This window comes from Trichogramma pretiosum, unplaced genomic scaffold, assembly GCF_000599845.2.
Source record: "Trichogramma pretiosum strain Unisexual culture from Peru unplaced genomic scaffold, Tpre_2.0 scaffold1, whole genome shotgun sequence".
NCBI lineage: Eukaryota > Metazoa > Arthropoda > Insecta > Hymenoptera > Trichogrammatidae > Trichogramma > Trichogramma pretiosum.
The window spans coordinates 3,838,537-3,863,494 of record NW_019641703.1 but is presented as its reverse complement, the minus strand read 5'-3'; the positions used below and the strand labels follow the sequence as shown (position 1 = coordinate 3,863,494).

General features: G+C 40.5%; 6 protein-coding genes across 7 annotated transcripts; 4 read left to right on the top strand and 2 right to left on the bottom strand.

The window, feature by feature from the left end:
- Window positions 1–4,443: 4,443 nt before the first annotated feature.
- On the top strand, window positions 4,444–11,322 carry LOC106653475 (transcription factor Sox-8-like). Its single transcript, XM_014372932.2, has 5 exons — window positions 4,444–5,242; window positions 9,756–9,942; window positions 10,012–10,099; window positions 10,200–10,644; window positions 10,723–11,322. Exons 1-5 carry the CDS (start codon window positions 5,068–5,070, stop codon window positions 11,274–11,276), a joined length of 1,449 nt encoding a protein of 482 aa, XP_014228418.2. The 5' UTR covers window positions 4,444–5,067; the 3' UTR covers window positions 11,277–11,322.
- Window positions 11,323–11,453: 131 nt separating this feature from the next.
- Window positions 11,454–15,936, bottom strand: LOC106656972 (85/88 kDa calcium-independent phospholipase A2). Its single transcript, XM_014378201.2, has 7 exons — window positions 15,657–15,936; window positions 15,199–15,501; window positions 15,017–15,107; window positions 14,492–14,942; window positions 13,876–14,177; window positions 12,658–13,720; window positions 11,454–12,580 (listed from the first exon to the last, which is right to left on the bottom strand). The coding sequence occupies exons 2-7, from the start codon at window positions 15,438–15,440 to the stop codon at window positions 12,315–12,317; spliced, it is 2,415 nt and encodes an 804-aa protein (XP_014233687.1). The 5' UTR covers window positions 15,441–15,501; window positions 15,657–15,936; the 3' UTR covers window positions 11,454–12,314.
- Window positions 15,937–15,981: 45 nt separating this feature from the next.
- Window positions 15,982–17,103, top strand: LOC106657010. Its single transcript, XM_014378244.2, has 5 exons — window positions 15,982–16,302; window positions 16,421–16,528; window positions 16,607–16,694; window positions 16,766–16,852; window positions 16,937–17,103. Exons 1-5 carry the CDS (start codon window positions 16,289–16,291, stop codon window positions 17,015–17,017), a joined length of 378 nt encoding a protein of 125 aa, XP_014233730.1. The 5' UTR covers window positions 15,982–16,288; the 3' UTR covers window positions 17,018–17,103.
- Window positions 17,104–17,569: 466 nt separating this feature from the next.
- LOC106656983 (transmembrane channel-like protein 7) lies at window positions 17,570–20,931 on the top strand. Of its 2 annotated transcripts, none has more exons than XM_014378221.2 (4): window positions 17,570–18,036; window positions 18,210–18,451; window positions 18,521–19,183; window positions 19,255–20,931. In XM_014378221.2, the coding sequence occupies exons 1-4, from the start codon at window positions 17,859–17,861 to the stop codon at window positions 20,464–20,466; spliced, it is 2,295 nt and encodes a 764-aa protein (XP_014233707.1). In that variant the 5' UTR covers window positions 17,570–17,858; the 3' UTR covers window positions 20,467–20,931. The 2 variants fall into 2 exon arrangements, with proteins under 2 accessions (XP_014233707.1, XP_014233699.1); XM_014378213.2 differs by having other exon boundaries at window positions 17,572–18,036; window positions 18,177–18,451.
- Window positions 20,932–21,588: 657 nt separating this feature from the next.
- Window positions 21,589–22,360, bottom strand: LOC106657000 (ribonuclease H2 subunit C). The gene is made up of 3 exons (XM_014378231.2): window positions 22,101–22,360; window positions 21,803–22,035; window positions 21,589–21,722 (listed from the first exon to the last, which is right to left on the bottom strand). The coding sequence occupies exons 1-3, from the start codon at window positions 22,246–22,248 to the stop codon at window positions 21,687–21,689; spliced, it is 417 nt and encodes a 138-aa protein (XP_014233717.1). The 5' UTR covers window positions 22,249–22,360; the 3' UTR covers window positions 21,589–21,686.
- Window positions 22,361–22,433: 73 nt separating this feature from the next.
- LOC106655749 (myoneurin-like) lies at window positions 22,434–24,005 on the top strand. The gene is made up of 3 exons (XM_014376298.2): window positions 22,434–22,724; window positions 22,798–22,909; window positions 22,981–24,005. Exons 1-3 carry the CDS (start codon window positions 22,690–22,692, stop codon window positions 23,842–23,844), a joined length of 1,011 nt encoding a protein of 336 aa, XP_014231784.1. The 5' UTR covers window positions 22,434–22,689; the 3' UTR covers window positions 23,845–24,005.
- The last annotated feature ends 953 nt before the right edge of the window (window positions 24,006–24,958 follow it).

Here is a 24,958-nt window from a genome sequence, read left to right as displayed (position 1 = left end):
CCAAGCGTGTATAGCCGATCTCCCGGCCGGTATATATGATATGAGTCAGGCCGACGTCGCCGCCGCCGCCGAAGCGTCTATTCGTTCATTGGCTCGACGAGGCAAAAGATAGAAAGGAGAGCATCGTCGCTTCGTTGTATATAATATACGAAAACTTTTACCTATTTTTCAGCCGCATTTATAATTGGGAACGTGAGTTTAGCTGATATACTCTACGAACGGTAGCCGCGACCGAGCCAAGCACAGATGCCGGAGGAACTCGCGTTTGGATTTTTTTAAAAAGTATTTTGCCCTAGCCTCGTTATAGACCATCTGTCGCGAATCGCGTCGCGTGGGATAGTCGTCGCCGATGCTGGGAAAATTATTTTTTAAAGGGAAACTCCGAGGGAATAATTATCAGTGAGGATGTTTGATTTAAATACCTTGAAAGCGCGTATCCGTGCTCCTTCGTGCGGACTTATTGCGACCATTTTTTATCAATGAAATTCTTACTGAAGGACGGGGATTTTTTTACGTTTGATGCTTGTATAAGGTTTCGATTCTTAGCGTGAAATTGAATGACCGAAAAAATGTTCTTTCTGCTAGCATGAGAAACTTGTTGCTGCTTATGATGTCACATTGCGTTAATATATAATTGTGCTAGAATTTTTAGGGCCATAAAATCAAGTTCGATCCAGAAGCTTTCATCGCTAAAAAAAATCACAGAGCTTTTTTCAAATGTCCAATTCTACCTAATAGCAAAAATCGTAAATTAAAGTCATTATAATAATCAAAAATAATCATAATCAAAGTTATTATAAAAATTTAAAAGATACAACTGTTGAAATTTCAAGTAACTTAGCTCTCATATCAGCAGAAATTTGACTTCACAAAGAATCCGACATAAATATAAATTTGATTTTATAATTGCTTTAAATTAATCTCTTCTTTGAAGATGCAGAGTTACTTTTGTTTCAAATACTTCAAAGTATTTAACGACGTTTATTTCCAATAAATTCGTAACTTTTTGGTATTATAATCGTAAACATTTACGGCGCGCAATAATCGTTACTATATACATTTCTTCTTTAATTACAAAAAAAATAAATAAGTACCGCACGAAGGGAGTATACGATTTTGCATCGTTGCGCACGCATCACGACTCGAGTCGATCTTTTTCTCTCACGGGTATGTAGCATATTATGATCCCTCTCTAAGCGAGAGACGATATGCGGAGCTTTCATTTATGACTAATATTCCCCGATCCTTATCGCAATGCACACACACGTATACGCATAGCAGCGCGCGCCGCGTTGTGCAACATATATTTATACGTATGATTATTGATTAATAGTCAAGCGATGATCGCATGAATTCATTAGTAACGCATTAAATGGACGGAGCAGCGCGCGGAGGGATACGTCGTGTAGATTTTTTTTTGTGAGAAAAATAAAAGTGACAGGGGCCTAAGGAGATAACGAGAGCTGCTCTTTACTCGAACAAAAACGGCAGTAATAAGCCACCCTAATTTGAATCGTCTTCGTTATCGGTCGACGTCTATATGTATGGGAACGCTTCGACACCTTTGACATCTCTTCGCGTGTACATTATACATAGGTATCGATGTATAGACAAACAATAATATGTCGGGCTGGCGCTCGACGCGTTTCTGCGATCCATACCCGCGTATAATGTAAAAGCGCGCGCGGACCGTCGGAAAAGTATAAAGCGATGCACGCGAATGCATTCCGTGGTGCGGGCGGCTGCTCTTATACCCGCTCACTCACAGGCATAATAATATGCACTCTCGGTATCGATGTATACCGCACGTATAGACCCCCCGTCAAGATATATCGACGAAATTCCGCTGTTTCATTGTGGCGCTCGACTCTGCGCGCTGCGCCGAGCCATAGTTCGCGACTCGTTATAACGGAGCTCATTAGATGCCACTACACTACGACGATCCGTCCTGGGATTGACCTTAGCTGCTCGCCGTGTATTTTTCCTGCATCGTATAGGATTTACGTACGAATAAAAATAAGCAATCGCTGTTTGACATTTTGGGTGTCGATCGAGATTCGTACACAAACACACGGGTCTTGATCGATCCCTCCCAAGTCGCGACGTCGTCGTCGTCGTCGTCGTCGTCTATCGAAATTGTGTTGTTTTTAACCTCGTTGAGTGGCACGCGCTTACTCGATGTAATACGTCTAATTTTGAACAACGATTTATACATGTGTGTGTCGTGTGCCAGGCGCCGGGGGCGCCTTCGCGCGCGAAACGCATCGATTTCGCCAGATAATTATACCTACACTTTGTATATGTAAGCAAAGTCTGCACGGGCGCTTCGTGTAAACAATCGTCGATTCTCTTACTCGACGGAGACTGTGTGTATATTGTATAACAACAGCACACGCACGACGTATCTCGGAGCTTTTTTCTCTTTTTCCCTCCTTTTTATTTTGTTTTTGGCGCATCACCACATTCTGTCTGCATATCGATGATTTGCGGGAGTAATTATTTCAGGAAATCCCGATGCGCGGTATACGAGACGCCTGTCACGCGCGATGGACAAACGTCACTCAAGGATAATTGAATATTTTTTCATTTTTTCAAATCGATATAATAAACGTAAAAACTTATCATCGTACGTTATAAAGATCGCATTAATGATCATTTTAGTTATGAGATTGAAAAATATTAAATACTTTTTACGCTATTGAACTCGATAAAAGTAAAATTAATCGCTCGTTACGCGCTTCGAGTTTTATACGAATATACAAACTTCCGCGGTACTCATGTCTCGTTATCCATTTTACATCGAGCGTGAAATCATCGGTGTCAAGAGACTCGAGGAACCTAATCGCGCGCGGCCATCGTCGCTGAATTTCCCTATACATCGCCGAGGCTCGTAGGCAAAATCAACGAAAACACTGAGTAAGTAGCCCCGCGCGTAGTAGTGCGGGAATCGCGACGACAATCGAATCTTTCATTGCCTCTCTCGGGTGCCGACGAGCGAGCGAGCGAGCGAGCGATCATCAACAAGCGAACAAATATAATCGTCATCTCAAGCAGATCGGAGCAAGTGCGATAAAATCGCGACTCTCTCACCTCTTAACTGCATAATATTGCAGCGATCTGTTGGCTCCTATATTAGATTATTATATGGTCGATCTTCGTCGCCGAGCACGCACCTCGCGATTTCTCAATAGCCGTTTGTATGCTGTACTATATAGCTCGTGTGGTATAGTCACCAGAGCGCGCACGTATGCGCACTCACATGGTGTCGTACACACCGTGCTCCGAACGATATCAGTATTGTACCGGCACGGGCGCACTCGAGAGCTCTCTGTATCTATCTGTACCACATTCTTATGTAAATCCTAAATAAAGCCTTAAGTAATTAAAATAGAACAATTGTGTTTAATCAATACATTACAGCTCGAAAGAGAGATAGATAGATAAAGAGCAGAGCCTATAAATGTCACAAAGAATCATTTTCGGCCGCTCGTCTAATAATAATACGCGTGCTCGCGTGCCGCAAAATGGACCCTGCACGCACACGCGTATACACGCGAGATTTATTATCGGGCGGTAAGCTTTCGGGTTTATATGGAGTACAGTGCGGTCCTTCATTACTATGCGCGCACGTAGAGGCGCGTGTCTTTCCTCTCTCTCTTTGGTGGCTTGTGCTTCTGTACTGCTGCCGCGAGGCCTATTGAGGAAAGGAGGATGGCATTGACCGTGCCCGAGAGAGAAAAAGAGAGTCACCGCACGCAGACTAGCTGAGCTCTTATACCATGTACACTTGCTGCGCTGACATATCGTGTGTTTATGGGTGTCTTTTATACACGCGAAAGATCAAAGTCCGACAATGACAAAATGTGCGGCTGCTGACTGAATTTTTTTTAAATTTTTTTTTTTTTATTTGATAGATATTTAGTAAAGCTGAAGGTCAATCAATTGTTTTTGCATAATGTAACGATTTTAACGTGTAATTAAAGTGTTAATTAAATATTTAAAAAATTAACTTAATTTATAATCCACAGGCTTCACGGACCACTCAAATTCAACTCGAAAAAGAGGTGCGGTCCAACGTTGGTACCGCCTTTTCCGCTCTCTTTTCTCTCTACTTTTCCTCGCGAGTTAATATACCCGACTATATGATCGCGGACCGAATGCAACTCGCGGATATTTTCAGTGTCTCTCTCGCTCGTGTGCTTTTGAGAGCGGGGAGGGGGCGCTCAACAGCCGCTGCAGCCGCCGTCTCTCCGCTGCAGCATCATCTCTCGCGGTCCGCACCGCGCGGCCAAGTCTTAGTTAGAGCTAGCTAGGCTCTCATCCCTCTTTTCTCGCGGCAGCGAGAGATCTTCGTTCGGCTCCGTCTTCGGTGGCGGCCGCCGCCGTCGCTGGCTTTGGCGCGCGACAGTACCTTTCCGAAGACTCGGCACGCGACTCGTATCTTTCACTCTCTCTCTCTCTCCCGAAAGTTATCTCTTTCTCTCTCTGATAAAAGCAAAGTTTCGGAGGCAATTAATGAAAAAAAAGGTTTTGCGGATAAAGACGCTTGCGTGATATTATTACACACGTATATTATTGCGGGCAGCACGAGTGCAGCAACACATACACAGTGGCTTCCATTCATTCGCGTTGAAAACAAAAAAAATAAATAAAGCAGCAGCAGCAGAAAATTTTTCAACTCGGAGAAGAAGAGAAAAAATGGCACATGTGTAATCATCGTCGCTCGACCGAGAGAGATAAGATTGATCCAAATCGAGAAATCATTAAGGCGATTTTTTTAGAGAAGAACGACGACGATGAGGATGAAGAGGAGGAATAGCAGCGGCAGCGATCAGCAGCGAGAAGGAGAGAATATTGCCGCGAGATTAGCTGGAAAAATTATCGCCTTGACGAGTATATAATAATCATTATTGCGGAGCGGAGTTATATATACACATTTTTTCGCTCTTCTGTCTCTTCTTCGTCTTTTTTTTATTTTTTTCATTCGGGCACTCGAAGGAGATAAAGATAATAAATAATCGCCGATCTCGAGCAAATGCGAACTGCCTCGAATGAAGGATTTTAATTATGGAGGCCGGAAGTGTTAATATGAACAATAATAACAACAACAATAATCGGGGTGAGGGAAGTGCAAAGAGCAGCAAGTCGAGTGCAGCAGCAGCAGCAGCAGCGGGTCACCAGTCCATGGCGCAGACGAAGGAGCACACGGCTCTCGACGACGCCGTGGGTAAACTGCTCGAAGGTTCGAAATAATGCTTTTGTTTCTTACATGTTTTTCATATACCCTAACGTAGGAAAATAGATAGATTTTATCGGGCGTAAAAATAATAGTAAAATAATAATAATGCATAGTGTCGAGGCAGGCAATGGCCGCGCGCGCGCGCTATACTCTAGTCTACGTACGATATGTAAATAATGTAATATTTTCCTGCCTCAATGGCCTCTTTGTGAAAAGTACGAAGATGAGTAAATTATGTACGGATTTACGCAGACTTGCGAGCGCCAACTACACGAAATACGAAAACCTCGTGAATTATGTCACGTTTTTATCAAAATTTCCGAACTTAGGACAAACAAACGCATTCATTACGTTTAGGATGAGTGTACGTGTATCGAGTCGTAGGCGATGTCTATACAGTATAGACTCGGACTCGTATCGATTATTATTATGTGTCCGAGGGAATATTAGTTTATTAATTGCAATTAACACATCACAATTTGCTGAATTATTGTGTATCTTGGCAGCGTTCGAAGAGCTAACTGAGTGTATTTAATTGACAACTGCGAAGATCCATTATAAAATCAATGCCTTACGTGTTTATATGTGGGATTTCGCGCGTACACCTGTTGGGCGCACGACGAAATAAACACGCTGAAAATAGATATAGCCGATATTTCGCGCACTAATACACCTCTATATAATACATTCAACATAGATAGATACCCGATGTGTACAGACGCGCGAGAAAAGAGGAGGAAGATAGAAGTCGAGCGTCGCGCGTCAGCTCGTCGATGCGCGTCGATTCCCCGTTATGCGCATGTATTATGAGGTATATTCGAAAAGAGCCTCAAAGGCAGAGAGTAGCAGCAGCAGCAGCAGCAGTAGCAGTTCTCGTTTAGCGAGGACATTTTAATTGGTGCTGAAAGCCTCGCTCGCTCGTCGTCGTCGTCGGTGTCACGATGTCGCGTCGCGAGCTCGGTTCAGCTCCCCCTTCGACTCCCGCATTTTGACCGTATATACATCTTATTATAATGTACACACTTACGATGTATGTATGTACATGGGTGACACATTTGCACCGCAATTTATCATTATTATATGCTTTTGAAGTACGCGAGACTGCGTCGCGGTTAAACAGAGTGTTTACACATACGAATATATACAAAATTTTATTATTTTCGTTATCGTTTTGCGCTGGACTTTCTGCTCCTAAAATCAGCGCGACCATGCCGTAGTAATCTACCGGGCAAAATATAATAACACAATTAACGTCCCGAGCTCTCGCACGGTAATCTCTTTATTACACGCGCTGGGCTAACGTCGTAATAATCGCGAGTAGAGAGACGTTATAGCGCGACGGATATATTTTCGCTTGGCTGGGTAAGTTCTATCGGTTCTTTCAAGAAGAGAGGCACCGAGAGAACGAGAAAGAGCGCAACGCCCCTGCTCGCGCGTAACAATGTGATGAAATTCGCGATTTATGCAGCGCAGCGATACAATGTGTATCAAAATTCGTTGATACGGAAAATCACGGCTTGTAACGAGCTTTATATACGATTACGCACGTGATAATTGCGACCACAAAAAACCAAACGAAAATGCAAGCTCTGGTCGGATAAAAATCATAGTTCACTCGCGTATATACCTCGAATTAGTGACGCATCGTTGATGAGGAGACTCCGAAATTGATCTTTATAAGCTCGCTGCGCGTAGAGTTAGATCGAAATATTCCGGCGTTAATTACGTTAACCTTTTCTCGTATATTATAAAGCACATACTTGCGCGCGCGTTACATATATATAGTTTACATACACACGCAGAAAGAGTCGGGGCATGTGCCACCACGAGCCTCTATATCGGCGGCAAATCGGGACAGGTGCTGCGAGCGGAGCGTTAAGTTTCGTTCAACGCGCGTGAATATATCTATATACGATCGTGTGCGCGGGCAGCATCGGTATAGCAAATGTTGCACTAATTACCCGAGCTTAGACATGCGCACGCATACGACGGATTTAAATTCTCACTCTCGCGACGCGATTATTTATTGCCCTTCCCTTTTAATAATACTTAGTCTCGGCATCGTCATCGCGCGCGAGCGAGCGATGTATGTATATCTTGGTGCTACACCCGCACACACATCGGATCGCGACTCCCTCCCCCCTCGCGCGGCCCCCCGGAGTCGACTTTTGCGGAGAAAAGCTCGAAAGCTCGCACACACACACGAGTTGCGGGTGCGAGAATAGTGTGTCGCTCGCATGCACCTACATACGCGTACACACACAACGCGTTTCTATTTTTATGTGTACGATTTCGCTCCGATTAATAATGCGTGGATGCACTCGGAGTTTAATATAAATCCACGTAGATTTTTCATTCCCCCGCGAGGTCTTCCTCTCGCTTATTATTAATTGTATCGTATTAAGCCCGCGCTCTTGGTATTTGCACGAAATAATTAAGACACGTGTCCAGCTGAAGTATGGCGGAGCGGCAATATATTATCGCGATTTCACGCGATACGTCGAATCTATCTATTTTCACCCTCGCGCTCGAAAATATATGCGCTTCTTCGTGTCTTTGTCATCTGCGCCTCTTCTTCTTCTTCGTCTTCCTCGTCTTCTTCATTTTGGTCTTTGTATTATATACGTCATCGTCAAAAATGCGTCCCCAGAGGTGTTATAAGCGCGAGGCACATTTCATTACGTATACCAAAACATAGCCGAAGCTGCCATCGCGTGTACAGCGTATTTCAACAGCTGCTTTACAAAGCTTGATAAGCCAATCGCGGCTAGTAAATCATAGCTCTTAGACAAATATTTATCGTATTAATATAGAGATGCCCCGAGTATAGAGCGGTCCCCCCCTTCCCCTTTTTTTCTCTTTTTCTCTAAAACATTCGCGGCCCCCTTCTCTCGCCACATATATTTATGCGTACTTCGCTGGCAAGCGCAATTCTCTCCTTTTTTCTCCCATATTTTGCATCATTTAATTCTTCTCGAATTTATCAGACTCCAAAAAACACGCGCGTACCGCGTTCGACGAACTCTTTAACTCGAAATCGCAGTTCAGAAATTCATATAGGCGTGCTACGCGTATATGGTTGATTCTCCTGAAATCTGCTTTTTGCATGTCTTTATGCCATATTCTTAAACTAGTGAAGATGAGCCAAAACTGGCTCGGTCATTCATTCAATATTGTTGTATTCTTCATGATAGGACATAAATATTTCAATTTTTTAGGGTCAGTTAAATTTGCCGTGGAGATATACATGCCAAATGTCACCTCCGTGGCATGTCTACATCTCAAAATCAACTCTATTTGCATGTACCATGCATTCTCATTAGCACCTGACCCTATAATAACTATGAGACCAGCTTCTATACATCCAGAGTAAAGTTCAAGTCTATTATAGGGCTTTGAAAAATGTTTTAAAAAAATTTCCCACGCAATTGAAAAATGTCTCGGATTTTAATCATGCTTCTGAATAATTTCAAACATACCGCCTGCTTTGGGTCGCTAACTCATTTTTGATGTCGCTAGATACGTAAATGTCAAGTATTATAGCCCAGCTTTTGATTGGTGTAGGTTGCGGGTTCAAATTTTACATTTTATCGTTGCTGCGATAATTATTCTATTGAAAAATTCACGTGTGTCAAAAAAACGGTCACCTCCGTGGACATGAATATCTCGAGCTATGATCATTCTTTTTAACCGCTCGCCCCGTCAAAAGACTCGTTTTTCATGACCAAATTTCGGGTTGTGCGGAAAATTTTGTCCGTTTCTTATTTTTCTTACATAGTTGATCAAAGCAGCGATTTGTCGACTCCGTGTGTGTCACCTCCGTAACCCAAAATAGTCGATTTTAAGCATAAAATCGGACATAGTTTTCGTAAAAAGAAATCTCAAAGCCCCAGATTCAATAATTATTCATATTTTATGGTTTAAAAAAGGGTAAACTAGTTCGCGCCGTTCAATATGACAAAAAAATTTTCACCATTTTTTCGTTTTCCATACCCGAAAAAGCAGATTTCGGGAGAATCAACCATATATAATATTCCTCGTAAAAAGCATCCTTCCGAGTGGCAAAAAGGCTCGCACCAAAGAGGATCGCGCGCCCCCGATTCCGTGGAACGCGGCACACGACTCCGAGTTCGTGAATGTGCGAGTGCGTAAGAGACAACGAAAAAAAAAAATTAGGCAGCTTCTCTCGCATATACAGCTTTGGGTTGGAGAGCTCGAGAGAGAGAGATGAGAAGAGGCCGCGCCGTCGATGCGTGATGAGACGTGCAGGCGGCAATTAGAAACGCGACACTTGTTTTTTCGCGGATCTTCCGAGGCATTATTTTTCTTTCAAAGCTCGAAAGTTTCTTGGATTTTCTGTACGCTAAAGTCGAAGGACCAATTTTTTGCTTCGTATAATGTGAGAAATATTCGACGGAATTTTATATTTATGAATCTTTTTGTTTCGCGCTAATAACATTTTTCTCGATCGAAAAAGAGGCATAATTAATTATTGTAAACGACGATCAAATCAAAGGTTACGATTGGACACTGCTGCCGGTGACTTCGCGCACTTGCTGCGACGGCAGCGGACGCGCCTCGCACATCAAGCGACCGATGAACGCCTTCATGGTCTGGGCCCAGGCGGCCCGACGCAGACTCGCCGTGCAGTATCCGCAGCTGCACAACGCCGAGCTGTCCAAGACCCTTGGTAAATTGTGGAGGTGAGCATAATGCTTGAATATCGCGATGATATATAGAAACGAGGCAATTTTGGGTGAATTACTTTGCAGAATACTGAGCGACGGCGAGAAGAAGCCGTTCATCGAGGAGGCGGAAAGACTGAGGAACGCGCATAAAAAGCAGCATCCACATTACAAAGTATTAGAAATGTTATTTCTTTTTTTTTTTTAATTAGAACTATAAGCGGACTTGAATTGCGTGATACCACGAAATTTTCCTTTTCTTTCATCCATCTCAGTACCAACCGCGACGCCGAAAAGCCAAAATCGACGCCGCGGAGGCCTCATCGACGACGACGACGACAACGACGAGTCGCTCGTCGGCGAGCAACAACAATATAGAGCCCGTGTCGACGAGCGCCAGTATTGCCGACTCCACGACCAATCATCATCATCATCATCATCTGTACAATCATACGGCCGCGGCTGCCGGTGGTGTCACGGGCCGCATTTGCCCCGAACCCGATGCTGCGGGCCTCAACGTAAACATCAGTCCGTCGCCGAGCAGCCCGATGCTCGGCAGCAACAGCGGCAGCGGCTACGATCGGTCGGTCGTCGTTACGAGCTCTTACGGAACTGCAGCGGCTGCTACGTCCAGCTCGCCGTCGGCCGGCGAATTGACGAGCTACGACACCACTGCCAAATACGCCCTCGATCACGAGCATCATCATGGATTGAGCCTCGGTATAGTGATCAGCACATTAAGCTTAAATTCGATGTTTATATATAAGACATCGTTACATTAATTTCTTTTTTGCTCAGCGACTAGAACTGCGGAGGCGAGTAGCGCCGCGTCGTCCCGTTACTCGACTCCGGACCATCTTCACAACCACCACCACCATCACCACTCGTCCCATCCGCACAGATACGATAGCGATCTGCAGCAATCGAGCGCCAAGTTGAACTACGAATCGAGCGTTGTGAGAAATGCCACCACCGCCGGACACTACGGGGCCGCGAAAACGACGCCCACGGCGGGAGACTACACGCATTACGCCGCTACCGCGGCCAATCGTCATCATCATCCACATCATCCCCAATACTACACGGAGGCGGCCTACCTGACCGGCAACGGACCGGCGGCAGTGGTCGCATCCCAACACCATCATTATCCTCATCCGCCGCCGCCACCGCACCATTACGAGGAACTGGATTACGCGCACCAGAATCATCATCACCAGGCCTCGACGATGACGAGCTCGACTGCGGCGGCTGCTGCTGCTGCTGCTTCGCAGGTTGTGGCTGCGCCAAGCCCGGCTCATCATTCGTTTTATCCCTACATCGCTTCGTCGCCGTATTACGTGCCACCACGGTGAACGCGCGACGACAATCCGATATACATTAAATACAATGTGTTTCCGGGTATATAGTGGACCTGATTTTTATCGATATAATCGTGCCTTTCTGTAAATTTTAAGATTTTAAGGATTTTTACAAATCGTAAACGTTCGTGTACTTAAGTTTGACGAGTGAAATAATTTTTAAGCTCGCAGTATGTTGGTTGAACAATAAATTTATTTCTGAAACCTTTTTTTTTTATTGATTCATATATTATTGTATTATTTGTTTTGCTATGGCAATTCGTTATTACGGCGAACACTTGGTATGTTTGTTCATTTGGTGACTCTGACAGGTACTTATGATAACATTTAAAATTAATCTGTTGCTTACGAAATGATAATAAAAAAAACTTCGTTTCATAAAATTTCTGGGTGTCGATCAATTGTGCATTTTGTTTTGTTGTTGTTTTTTACAGATAATGATAATTATAACTACAACATGTAATAAAAATTCTCTCAAGGGCCAAAACCCGTACTTCCCACAGTGAGTCTCGTGGCTACACCATCTCTCTAAATACACGTCAATCGTCGTATAAAATATTATCTGTACACTCATATACGAAAAAAGTAGAAAAAGCTCTACGCTAATACACAATATTACCTCTCGCTTCTCTCAATTTTGTCTCTGACTATTAAGTTCTAAATTCAAGATGTGGCGCTTTGATATAATAATTAATTAAACTACATTATTTGACCGATAGACAAACGGCATAAATTATCTCAGCATTATCAGGACTGCTTCGATTATATTTTCGACTAAAATATTCCTCATTCTTCGATATGACTGAACGCAAATCATCAGTGGAATTATTATTTGAATTATATAAGATATGGTTCGCGTCACAAAAATTACAAATCACAGGAGAGAGAATTCATGCACACGATGCTCGGGCATCACATGCCTCGAGCAAAATTCGATTCAAAACATAAACTTGAAAAAAATAAATAAAATCAGAAAATAATGATATGCCACATACGAACATGCGAAGGATCGTTTAGATAAAAGGTAAATTTCTATTCGTTGAGCGAGTCCAGCACAGCTCCGAGTTCCTTGATCTGGTCGCGATTCGCGTGCATGGCAGCCTTGACGGTCCACATCATTTCGGCGAGTATGGCGTCGCTCCTCTCGTCCATCTCGATCTCGGCGCTGAGCTGCGGATTGAAGCGGTAGTAGGGCACGCCGATCATGGAGCACCAGGTGCGCGCGCGATCGACGACCCGTCCGTCGGACGCAGTGGCTTGGTCCACCAGCAGGGCGGCAAGAGTCGATAAACCCATGGCTGTATGCGAATTAACGGGTAAGATTAACAATAAAGTGACGATTAAATTTTTAAGAAATGACAAATGAATACATTACCTAATTTGGCCGTATCAAAGATCCCCCCCGGTCTGAAAATGTCGACATTTTGCAGAGGCTTGCAAGGTATGGCACCAGTGCCGATCGATACGACCAACTGCAACGGTACAACTTCGGCGGCTCTGCCGGAGGCCTCCAGGGCCAGATTGTACTCGTGTATCTCGGTCATGGCGTCGAGTGTCGGATTATTGGCTATCAGACCGCCGTCGAGGAACCGACCGAAGGCGCGGAAATACGAGGGCGCCGCGCCCGTGGCTCTCGCGGCCTTCCAGCACAGCTGCTCCTCGGGCTCGAGGGTCGGCTTGAACTTGTCGCTCACCGGCTGGCCGAGTATCTTGCTCGGCGACTCGTAATTGCGAAACAGATGGAGCTCCACGGGCTTGCGATCCGCCAGCACGCCCGTGATCATGAGCTTGGGATAGCGAATGTCCGACATGACCGTCTCCTCGCCCAGGGTCTGCTTGAGGGCCGACTCGAGGGGCTCGCTCGCGTACGGCCGGCTGCCGACGAAGGTGCTGTCCTTGATGCGGAAGTAGAGCGCCTGGCACTCCTGCAGGGACTTGCCGGCGACTATGCCCAGCGCCAGTATGCCACCCGTGGACGTGCCGGCGATCCAGTCGAAGTACGTGCCGATGGGCTTGCCGAGCACGGACTCGATTTCCAGCAGCGTCTGGACGAGCACCAGGCCGCGAATGCCGCCGCCGTCGAGGCAGAGCAGCCGACCGCCGCTCTTCTTCTTGCCCCTCTTGGACGACTCGGCCTCCGACGCCATTTTTGCCATGCTCGACACGTAGAGCATTTGGTCGAGCACGGACCGCGACACGGCGGTTGGCGGCTCGGGTGGCGCCACGCCGTCGAACGTCTCTCTGTGCTTGCAGCCCTGATGGCAGCTGCGCGTCTCTGCCGGGCAGCGTTTCGCGCCGACCGCGTGCAGGATGTACAGGATTTTCTGTCCGTCGGGCTGATCGACGTTCACCAGGTGACGGGGCGACGATCCGTTGAAATTTCTCGAGTTGACGTCCGCTCCGAAAGCCAAGAGAAGTTGAACGATGGCTGGTGTGGACTGAAACGAAATCAATGCATAATTATTCAACGCGCGGTTCGATCGTTAAATTTTGATATCGATCAGCTTTATACCGCTACGTGACCATAAGTACGCACGGCTAGTTCGAGGTCACTTGCCGACCTCGACGTACACACAGTTGGAATAATAAATACCTGAGCCACGGCAAGATGCAGAGGACTGTTTCCCTCTCTGTCGACGATATTGATGTTGGCCATGTGACTGAGCAGGGCCGACACGCACTCCAGCCTCTTGCGCATCACCATGACGTGCAGGGCCGTCCTGCCGTCGAAGTTCAGCGCGTCGATGTCGCAATTCTTCTCGATCAACTGATTGATCACCTCGCGGCTGCAGCACCAGTGCAGCGGTGTGCCGCCGTACTTCATGTCCTCGTGCTTCAAGCTGTTCGGCTGGTTGTGCAGAAAGTCACCGATGTAGCCCGGCGTCGAGGCTGAGCCTGAACAACAATCGCAACAATTACACTCTTTGCGAGGAGAACGACTTCTTCTGGACATTTTGATGACGTTTTGCGCGTGTTAGCTTTTACGTCGCCCGCGATGTACTGTGCTCTCGTTGGACCGCGTGAATTTGTTTTGTTTATTGAAAAGCGTACAAGGGAGAAAATTTCAAGATAAGAAATATTTATCTCTTTCTACAGTGTTTACAGTTATTAGAGAGATGGTAAATTTAAAGTGAAAATTGGTCATATTAATTTTAAATGAGTTATTCTACCCTATGGTGATTTAGTTAATATTAAAAAGATAAGAATACCTTCAGTTGCAGAAATATTAACATCAGCTCCAATCAACAGCAATGCTTTAACGCAATCTGGCTTATCATTTAAACAAGCCAAATGCATTGGAGTATAGCCATCGCTGTTTCTGCTGTTTAATATGTGGGGAAGATCAGAACCAAGGGCTAGAATAATTTCTTTTGTAGAATTTGCAGCATAATGAAAAACAGTATTGGCTTTCCAGTCCAAATGTGTCAGTGAACCTTTGGCTGCTATCAACATTTGAACTATTTTTAAGTTATGAGTAGTAATGGCAACTTGTAGCGGCGAAGCTCCTGTTTCATTGTCACTGCTATTCAAGTAGTTGAGAACAATGTCATGGTTGAAAGCTTCATAGAGCATTAAACCTGCTGAGACATGAGCTAGAGTCCAAGTCGAGTGCTCCACTAAAGTATCGCAGAGCTTTTGAATTTTTTTGTCATTCGCCATCTGAAAAATTCAAGCTAGTAAATAGTGGCAGCACTTACAAGTTGATTACATGTTTTACATTTTTTATAACTGACCTCACGGCATATGTCAATGAGAACTGGCACTTTGTCTTTGTAAATAATGAATTTAGTTTCTACCTCTTCCAAATTTTCTGAGCGATACAAACTGCAAATATATTTTTCATTCATCTATGTCATAGTATAGTATAGTATTTAAAATTAATGTAAATGCCACAAAAAAAAAACAGTATTTGTACCTGTATCCCTGATGTAAAGACTCTGAGCACGGTCTGTGCAATACAATTTCATATTTTTTATCCTTGTCAGATCCTCCAGGCTTATATAAAACGATGCCGTCTTCACGACAGTGTATGTGTCTTTTGTGATATTCGCTAGTCTTGACTTCCTGCACTTGATTGCAGGGTATCTCCGGAAACAATGAGATGTTTCGCAGAACACTGTGCGCTATATTCCCGAGCCATGCCATGTTGCTGCTCATCAAATAGCGTTAAAAATTAACTAAGTCAAATGCTAAAAAATCGATATTACTTTCGTTGCGTCTGAAAAAAGAAAATAATTCCTTGACATTACACGTAACAGTGTTATTGATAAATTCTACACACATCCACAAATTTACACAATTCCTAACGTAATCGTAATGAATTCTAAATTTTTTAAATAAAATATATTAAAAGTTTTGCGATTCGAGGCTTACCACTTTATTGCTGAGGTTATAGCTTTGCGAAACTCCGAACGACTGGCAGCGCGCTTATCCACGACCGTCGCGGCGAGAGTGTCCGATGCTCAATTGCAACTGAATCGTCATCTCTCCGCAGCACGTTTTTTCCCTCCGAAAAATTGATTATTATCTTACTCCGCGACGGAGACACGATTATTACATACACAAACAATGCGTAGACGCATCATGACATTTGGATATGTAGCGCGAGCAGAAGACAGCAGCAGAATCCGTCCTTGAAAACGGCGGCGCATCTTTTCAGGGGTCACGTGACTCACTGCCACTAGCTACACCTACACATATGCAATAACGAGAACAGCTGGTTGTTGTCATCGCTGAGTGCGCGTCTCTCGTATGGATTTCGGCCGGTGCATCGATATATGTTTATCGTTCAAAGCTTTGGCCCGTCTGGTGTGATAAAAAATCGTTAGAATCCTTTATTACATCCGCAAAGTGCATTATTACGCGGCTATATGTGGTCTATATTCTTGGTGACGAGACGTGGTATAGAATAAAAGGCCACGATAGGAGTAAGACGCAGGTGACTTTGGACACGCACCTTCTTTTACGATTGTTATGAATTTTGAATACTAATTATCAAGGCAATAATGGACGACGTAAAGTGAGTTTTAAATGAGATTTTGAGCGATATCATCGTTACAAATCACGATTTTATTCCAAAAGTCTTTCTTTGTGCTCTAAAAATAATTCGAGCTCATGCTTACATACTTTTTTCACAGAAAGGAATTGGATGACTTATCAGAGGTATCTCAAAAACTTGCTAAAGGAATCGTAGATGTCTACGAAGGGCCTTTATCTCAAGTTCAGCAAGAATTGAATGCTCTAACGTAAGTAATTGTAAATACTCAACTTTAAATCCCTTGATTGATCATTTTATGGTTATAAATGTTTATCATATTTTGCAGATCAAAACAAGAAACATGTATTACTCAAATGCAAGCAGAAAATAAGAAAATGTGTGATGTTCAAGATGATATTGAACTCAATCATTTGGTATGAATGTTTTGATAAATTGTTAAAAATAGTTTTCATGAATTATCTTACTATTTTTTGTATTTTTGCAGTTTACAACAGTTGCAAATTCTCAAAGAAAATTATTGGATATAAAGACTGAGATAATGTCAATTTGTGATAGAACAGCCAGATTAAAAGTAAGAAGAGAATAAATGATATACTATTGGATATGATTAACTCCTAACAATACTAATTAAATGCTTGTTTTTTTGTTATTATAGAAGAGAGCATTGCACTTACAAAAACTAAAGCAAAAAGAAATTCAAGCTAAAGCTGCTGCTAGCGTCAACAGAGATGATTGAATGCTGCCAATATTTTATACTTTTTTAATACTAATTATAATTAAGAATACTACCCTGTGTAAAAAAATATAATCAGATCTGTTAGTTATAGAACAATAAAAGAATATAAATGCTTTTAAAATCATCAGAAAACTATTTCTCAAAATTCTGTAACACAATGAGATGAATTGGCAAAACTATATAACATGGTCATTATCATTTCTTTCACAAAAATAAAAGCTGCAGCTTATGAGTCATTAAAATCTTTTGTTACAAGCCCGACAGATGAAAAAAATTCGGAAAAGTTTCATCCCCCAGTATGAGTCATTTTCGGACGAAAAGTTCGAAACGAGCGCCACCACCACCGCATCTCACAATAATAATAAATAATCTAGCAGACGCCGCCGCCATACACCCTTGGCAACACCGCGAGAGACGCGAGAACGTCTTCGCGTTGCAGCTTGCACGCAGCAATGCAGTAATTATGTCTGGTCTCTCTCATCTCGGCAGCAGCAGCAGCAGCAGCAGCAGCAGCAGTCGCAGTCTCAGCCACCCTTTGCTCGAGTGAGAAACATCGAAGTGAGCGCACAACATCCTCATGTGATATAACATCGAAGCGGTGTATAAAATTTCATCCCATCTTGGCGATCACACCCAACAATGATGATGTCGCATCGAATCGACGATAAACACAACGAGGCGCTAACTGTCACGGCTCTTTGTTGTCACTTCTCCGAAATCATCATTGAATCAACGATGCGAAAGCGTCGTAATTGAACTCGTTCGAGGGGATCGAATTTCGACGGTTGAATTTTGTGTGACAGTGTGGTGATCGAGTGTCTCGAGGAAAAGTCGGGCAAAAATGTCGAGCGGAGAGAGGAAAAAGCGCGTCGGAAATCGGAGCAAGGGATGGGAGGAGGCTGGCGCGGAGTTTTATCAGGAGAGCTATCCTGGTGCTTGCGAGGCCGACATACAAAAGGCACTGGAAAGAGACCCGTCAAAGCTGGCCACCCTCTTACCGAGCAAGAAATCCCGAGTTGGTAAGTTCATGAATCTAAGTGCTAAATTTTGCCTTTGCTTTTACTTTGTCTTTGCTTTTATTTTATCTTTGTTTTTGTTTTGTCTCTGCTTTTATTGCTTTTATATTTTGCATTTATGTCAAAAAAATGACATGGTCAAGATTATCATCGCACTTCTAATATTATTGAAATAGTCACTACTACAAAACGAGTGGGACATGAACCACGCACAACGCTGAGAAGACGCACAAGCACTCGTTTAAGGTATTCAACCACAACTAGACGTCAGTCAACTCAACTAGATGCAAATGCATCTATGCTGCCTGATTTATCTGAGAATTTGACTAATGAGAAAAAAAATTGGGAAGATATTATGCAAATCAAAGCCCTGCCCGTATGCATGAAACAAAAAAAGGAACTCAAGCTGCAGTTAAAGGTACTGTTGAGTCAATTTTTAAAACTTTCAATATAATTTATTAAAAAAATAAAATAATTATTTTTTTAGAATACCACGACCATTAGACTTCAAGGATGTGAACAATTTAAATTTTGGTGTCTACAAAAATGGGAAGGCCTGAAAAATTTCCTACATCAAGTCTATTCAAAAATGGGACTTTGGAATAGTAGCTTGAAACACATTGGCGGCAATTTTGGAATGGGAGTTGTTGCCTACTTTCTCTTTATCAAGTGGATTCTCTTTCTGAATCTCTTTCTTTTTTCCATTATTATGATCTTTCTAGTTTTGCCTACTATATTATTAGAATTTCCTGCAGATGACTCTTGTATAACTGCAAATGGTACCTGTTGTTCATCAACGAGTGTCAACAGTACTAGAAATTTTGAAATTGCCAGTCTTTTCCATGGTGGACATTTATTAGAAAACACTGTTCTATTTTATGGAGCATATTCATCATCTACTTATTACAATGAAGAAAAAAACTTGACCTATAAATTACCATTAGCTTATGTTTTTGTTATGATTGCTGTTTTCGCAGTGAGTTTATTTGCTATTGTTAGATGGGCAGCTAAAGGGTTCAAACAAAGAGTTGTTGAAAGTGAAGGCCAGTTATACCATTACTGCAATTTGATTTTTGGAGGATGGGATTATTGTATCAATAATGAAAAGGCCGCCTCTACTAAACACTTAGCCTTGTACAAAGAAATGAAGGTATTACATAAGTGAAAAAAGTTAATTGTCTTACAAAAAAAACATGAAAATATATGTTCAATTTTTTACAGGCACTATTGGCGGCAGAACGGTTCGAGGATGAGCGTCAAAATCGAACGCAAGAAGACAGATTCAAACTTTGTTTAATTCGTATTATCGTAAATATTTCAGTCATTATCATCTTATTATTGTCGGGAATTGGTATATATTGGATAATTCGCTTGTCTTTTGAAAAAGTAGCCAACCAACCCCTAAAGATGGTCTACTCAAGTATAGATGCTAAAACGGTAGAACTTTGGGTCTACGAATTTGTACCATACTTTGCCATTGTTTTACTCAATATGGTCATTCCCGTACTCTTTAATTATCTTATAACTCTTGAAAATTATAGTCCAACATTTGTTGTAAAACTTACCCTCTTCCGTACAATATTCTTAAGATTAGCATCTTTGATTGTGTTGCTCTACACTTTTTACATGAAAATAGCGCAAAGTAAAGATAACGATGATTGCAATAATTCTAAAAAACCCTTATGCTGGGAGACATTTGTCGGGCAGCAGTTTATGAAGCTATACATGACTGATGTAGTAAGCCAATTCTTCTTGACATTTACCATCAACCTATTTAGAGCTAGCGTTGCCCGAAGTACCAAAAATAAAGTTGTACGATATATAGGTCGACAAGAATTTGATTTATCTAAACATGTTCTTGATATAGTCTATTTACAAACTGTTTGCTGGCTTGGGACATTTTTCTCACCAGGATTGCCTTTAATTGCAGTAATAGGTTCATTTTTACTTTTTTACACAAAGAAATTCTTTTGCATGATAATTTGTGGGCCCTCTAAGCGTATTTATCGTGCTAGTAAATCACAATCACTTTTCATGCTCATTCTCCTTATATGCTACATTTTGACGATTGTACCCGTTGTTTACAGTCTAGTTAAAATGACTCCTTCTAAATCATGTGGACCCTTCAAAGGTTTGGAGTCTTCTTGGAGTTTGCTTGTTTTAACATACCAACAACTTCCAGCTTGGTTGAGATCAATTTTATCTTTATTTTCAACATTCAGCTTTGCAGCTGCAGCATTTCTTATACTCTCATTTTTTCTATATTATTATAATGCTGTGGCCAGTGCCAACAAAAATATGGTGCAGGTTTTGAGAAATCAACTTATTCTTGAAGGACATGATAAACAATTTTTGCTTGAAAGGCTTAGTGCATTCATTAAGGTACATCAAGAACAAACTAAGTATCAACAAGAACATCCAGAATTCCCATAAAATAATACATAAATTTGACTTGTATAGATATATACAGGGTACAAAAAATGAATTAACTTACTAGTCATGAAATTCCAATTGTGTCATTTCAGCATAATTGAAAAAAATTGTATACCCCTCTACGCATACTTCTTTGAAGTAACAGAAAAAGCATTTATAGTTTTGCAAAGTTCCATTAAAAAAAATTATTTATCACATAAACCAGAAGTAGAGATAATCACTAAATTTTGTGAAATCTCTTTGTTTCTATAATAATGATATTTATTTTTTTTTGTTTCTGACAAAATTAATTTGAGAAAGGGTATTATTCATTAAAACATGAAAATATGCTGTTCCAATTGAAAAATAATATGTACCTAATTTTAAGTACTTTTTAAACTGTGATTCATTAATATGACAGCACACTTTTGTATTAAGCTATAAATTCTATTGATTATAGCTTTTTTTTAAATTTTATAATTTTTATATCAACTGACTTGTTTAATGATTTTATTTTAAATGAATTATGAAGGACTGATGACTTTTTTACATTCCCTTTAAATTAGAAGCAGTGTTGCACATATTATGTATGTTGAAGAAATCAAAGTAAACAAATATATATTGATATACTTTATAATAAGGGCTGAATACATTTTTGCAACAATAAAATGTTACAAAAATTATTCATCTGATTAAAAATGATTATAATAAACATTTTTCGCACATAACAATTAATTAGTAAAAGCACAATTAAGAAATGATTTCCAAAGACATTAATTCAAAGTATTGTAGCAATTAAAGATATGGTTTTTTAATATTTTGTATTGTAAATAAAAAGAAATTTGATATAACCATACTCTAAGATAAAAATCATCCAATAATGTATTGTATGACTAGGCTAGTAAACATTTTTTAAAAAACACAGGAAGCACAAATAATGGAAATAAAGAATGTAATTTCGATCTTCACAACTTACGATGTTAAAAAATGCTTCTCGTAAAAGCATTTATTAATGAGATGTAATTGAATTCATTAATCGTGAGTTTGTGCGAGTGACTTATAAGTATCATATTAGGTATTGTGATTTATTATCTATTGTATACTAGAAAATTGTAATTTAAATGATTTTTTATATAGTCTGAATCGATGCTTTGAAAAAATAAATTATATTTAAAAACATTATCGAAAAATATCGTCAGTATAAAAAATAAATACAAGCTTATCTGCGAAAGTCAGCATTGTCATTTTTCCTCCTGTACATCATCGTTCGAGTGTAACTGTAAAATTGAAAAATATGCATGTAAATAACGAATTAAACGGAGCCCGTTTTATATTCTTGTTATATTGGTAAACTTACAGCCTCCGCTATGTCGATCCAGTCGAGAGCGGAAATGAAGGGATCGTTTTTCGTGGGTACTTTGTCGTAATTCCAATACGTGAACTCGCTGAATCGGCCTGTGGCATAGATGTTTCTTTCGGCGTCGTCGGTCTCGGGCTTTTTGTACTCGAAGAAGGTGACACCCATGTAGCCCTTGGGCACCGGTATCTTTTTACCCTCGAGCGGATGTCCCCGGAACGACGATTTCAAATCTGTAAAAATTACACCACGAGTGAAGGGAAGTGCGATTAATTCAACTCAAGAGACTACTACTCACTGTCACCCTCGGTATTTTGAATGTAAGGCTTAAAGTAGGTCTCGACGTTGGCCGTGTCGTCGGTGTGAATTTTGCACGGTATCGAGTGCAGCACCGGTTCCTCGTCCTGCTGCATGTTTTCTTTGGTGATGTGTAAGTGAATCGACATTGTTAAACAAATTTTAATAGAGAAAAAATAAAAAAAGTAAAAGTTGTTTGAGTCGCTGCTGCAGTGACAACAACGAGGACTGCTAGCAGACTGTGTTCGAGCTAAGAATCGTCTGTTTTCCCGCCTAAATTTGTGCGGCCTGCCAAAGTGAGAGATGTCGGTAATACAGGATACACCATAGAATGGGTAATTCGAAATTCTCATCGTGCGACTCTAAGCTATATTTAATGCTCAAACGACATTATGCGATGAAATTTCTAGCACCTTGATTTTATCCACTGGTATTCATTATGATCAGTACTTCGAAACATTTCGAGCACTCGAATGGCTCAGTTATTTCATTTGTTCTCGTCATTTTGATTTCATAATTTGTAATAATTCAATTATACATCTGATCTGATATAGAAGGGTAGTCGTAAACTAATTCCTACATCGCAAAAAATGAAGTCTAGTGGTACAGTTAACTATACAGACAAGTAATTATCATCGTGTAAATTAAAATGATGAAACAATTGCGTGAATTTTTTTTTAATTTTATCGATTTTTTAGAGTAAAAAAAGAGCCTACTGATAGGTGTTACAACGAAAACGATGAGGGTGAAACGAAAGTCCAGACATTCGATACTAAAAATTTGCAACACATATATCTGCAAGAGAATACCGTAAGTTGATAAATATCACTATGTTGATCTCGTTTGAGAAAATTTTCAAAAAACCTCAATATTTATTACAGATTCACACACTTGAAGAATTAAAAGGAATTAATGAATATCAACCTAATCAAGATATTAAAATAGAATTTGAGTGCAAGGATGTGAAGCCTAATGCAAGTTTATTAGCGCCCGATAAGGTGAACGAAAGAATTAATGAAGTTCAATCTAACCACGAAATTGTGATAGAGCTTGAATGCAGAGATCAGAAACCAAATGTGAATACATTAAATCGAGATCCTGATAAATTGAGCGATTGGTCGCCTAATCAATATCGAGAAATAAAAATTGGCAATTATTTTGCAACTCATTCCTCGACTAAAATAAAAACTGAGATAATTGTGAAAAAAGAGTTCCTCGGCGATACTATAAAAGCTACCGATGTGAATGCTGATTGCATGCTCAACGAACAGAACAATATGCAAATTAATACTTCAGTAAATAACAGTAAACCATCCATTAAATGTGACTTATGTTTGAAACAATTTTCAGCTAAGAGAACTCTGAAACGCCACATTGATTCAGCGCACAATCGTATTAAACATCCATGTCACACCTGTGAAAAGATATTTTCACAAAAGCATTACCTCAAAGACCATATTGATGCAATTCATAATGGTTTTCCACATACGTGTGATATATGCGGAAAATCTTTTTCACAAAAGTCTAATCTAAATACCCATATTGATTCTATGCATGGTAAACGGAAATTTTTCAACTGTAATATATGCGGAAAGTCATTTACACGAAATGATAATCTGAAAGTTCATCTTGATTCAGTTCATAATCGTATCACTTACCCCTGTCCCACTTGTGGCAAGACATTTACCCAAAAGAGAAGTGTCAACAGACACAATTATTCGGTGCATGGTCGTATAAAGAACTAATTTAATAAACAACATCTATTCGGCACACAGAAGAATAATATCGTATTATGATTTAAAGAAAACATTCTAACATAAAAAATACCATAATTCAGCAACTCCAAAAATAAATGTCAAGTATACGAGAAAATATCGAAATAAACGGTTTGATTGCATAAATTACTTATAAAGAGCACAAAAATATAAGTTAACTTTACATAATACAGATAATATAAAAATTTAACTTTTTTAAGAATTTTGAAATACATATCGATCGTAAAATTAATATAACTCATTGATCAATTTTATTTTATTTGCATTTGTTTTTATAAAATCCTTTTAAGAATTAAGATTTGAGTGATAACACTTTTGTTTTTTAATTAGAGCTTTTATTAGAAGGGATTTTTTGAATGATACTTTTTGAGCTATTCAAAACAAAAAGTTTATGGCGCTGAACAGAAGTGACGTGTTTCCGATATAATTTATCTATCGGATATTTTTTGACCATTTGTCGTAAATCCACCTTTAAAATTCGGATTTAGGAGGATTTTCTCAAAATACTTGAGAAAATTTTTGTTGTAGCCATATTGTCCTATCGACTACGAAAACCCTCGGGGCTTGCGATATGCAATCTTATGAGACGCGTTTGATTTTCGATTTGTCTATACATGCTATATACGCACAAGAAATAATTTAAAAAACGTTATGTATCATCATGAAGTACATAAACACCAGACTGCCGATTCATGACCGATGAGATTAATTGTTGGTAATATTCGTACAATTTATTTATCAATTAATTTTAGCCAGATAAAAAAAATAATTCAGTTATTTTCAAATGATGTTTTGATTTTTTTCATACCATAACAAGTGAACGATAAAAATCAATTATATTTTATTTCGTTGAAAATAGACGTCAAAATACATTATGGTATTTGATGTTGAAATCAAAATAAAAAAAATTACTGAGATTCAACCAGAGACAAGTCATAACCTACCTCCTGCTTTTAATTATGATAAGATAGTGGAAAACATGCAAATCGTCGCGAATGATAATAATATATTTTTGTACAAGGGTCTATCTTTCTTACACATGTGCAGTTGAAATCGTTCATAAAAAAAAGTAAAAAAAAACCAA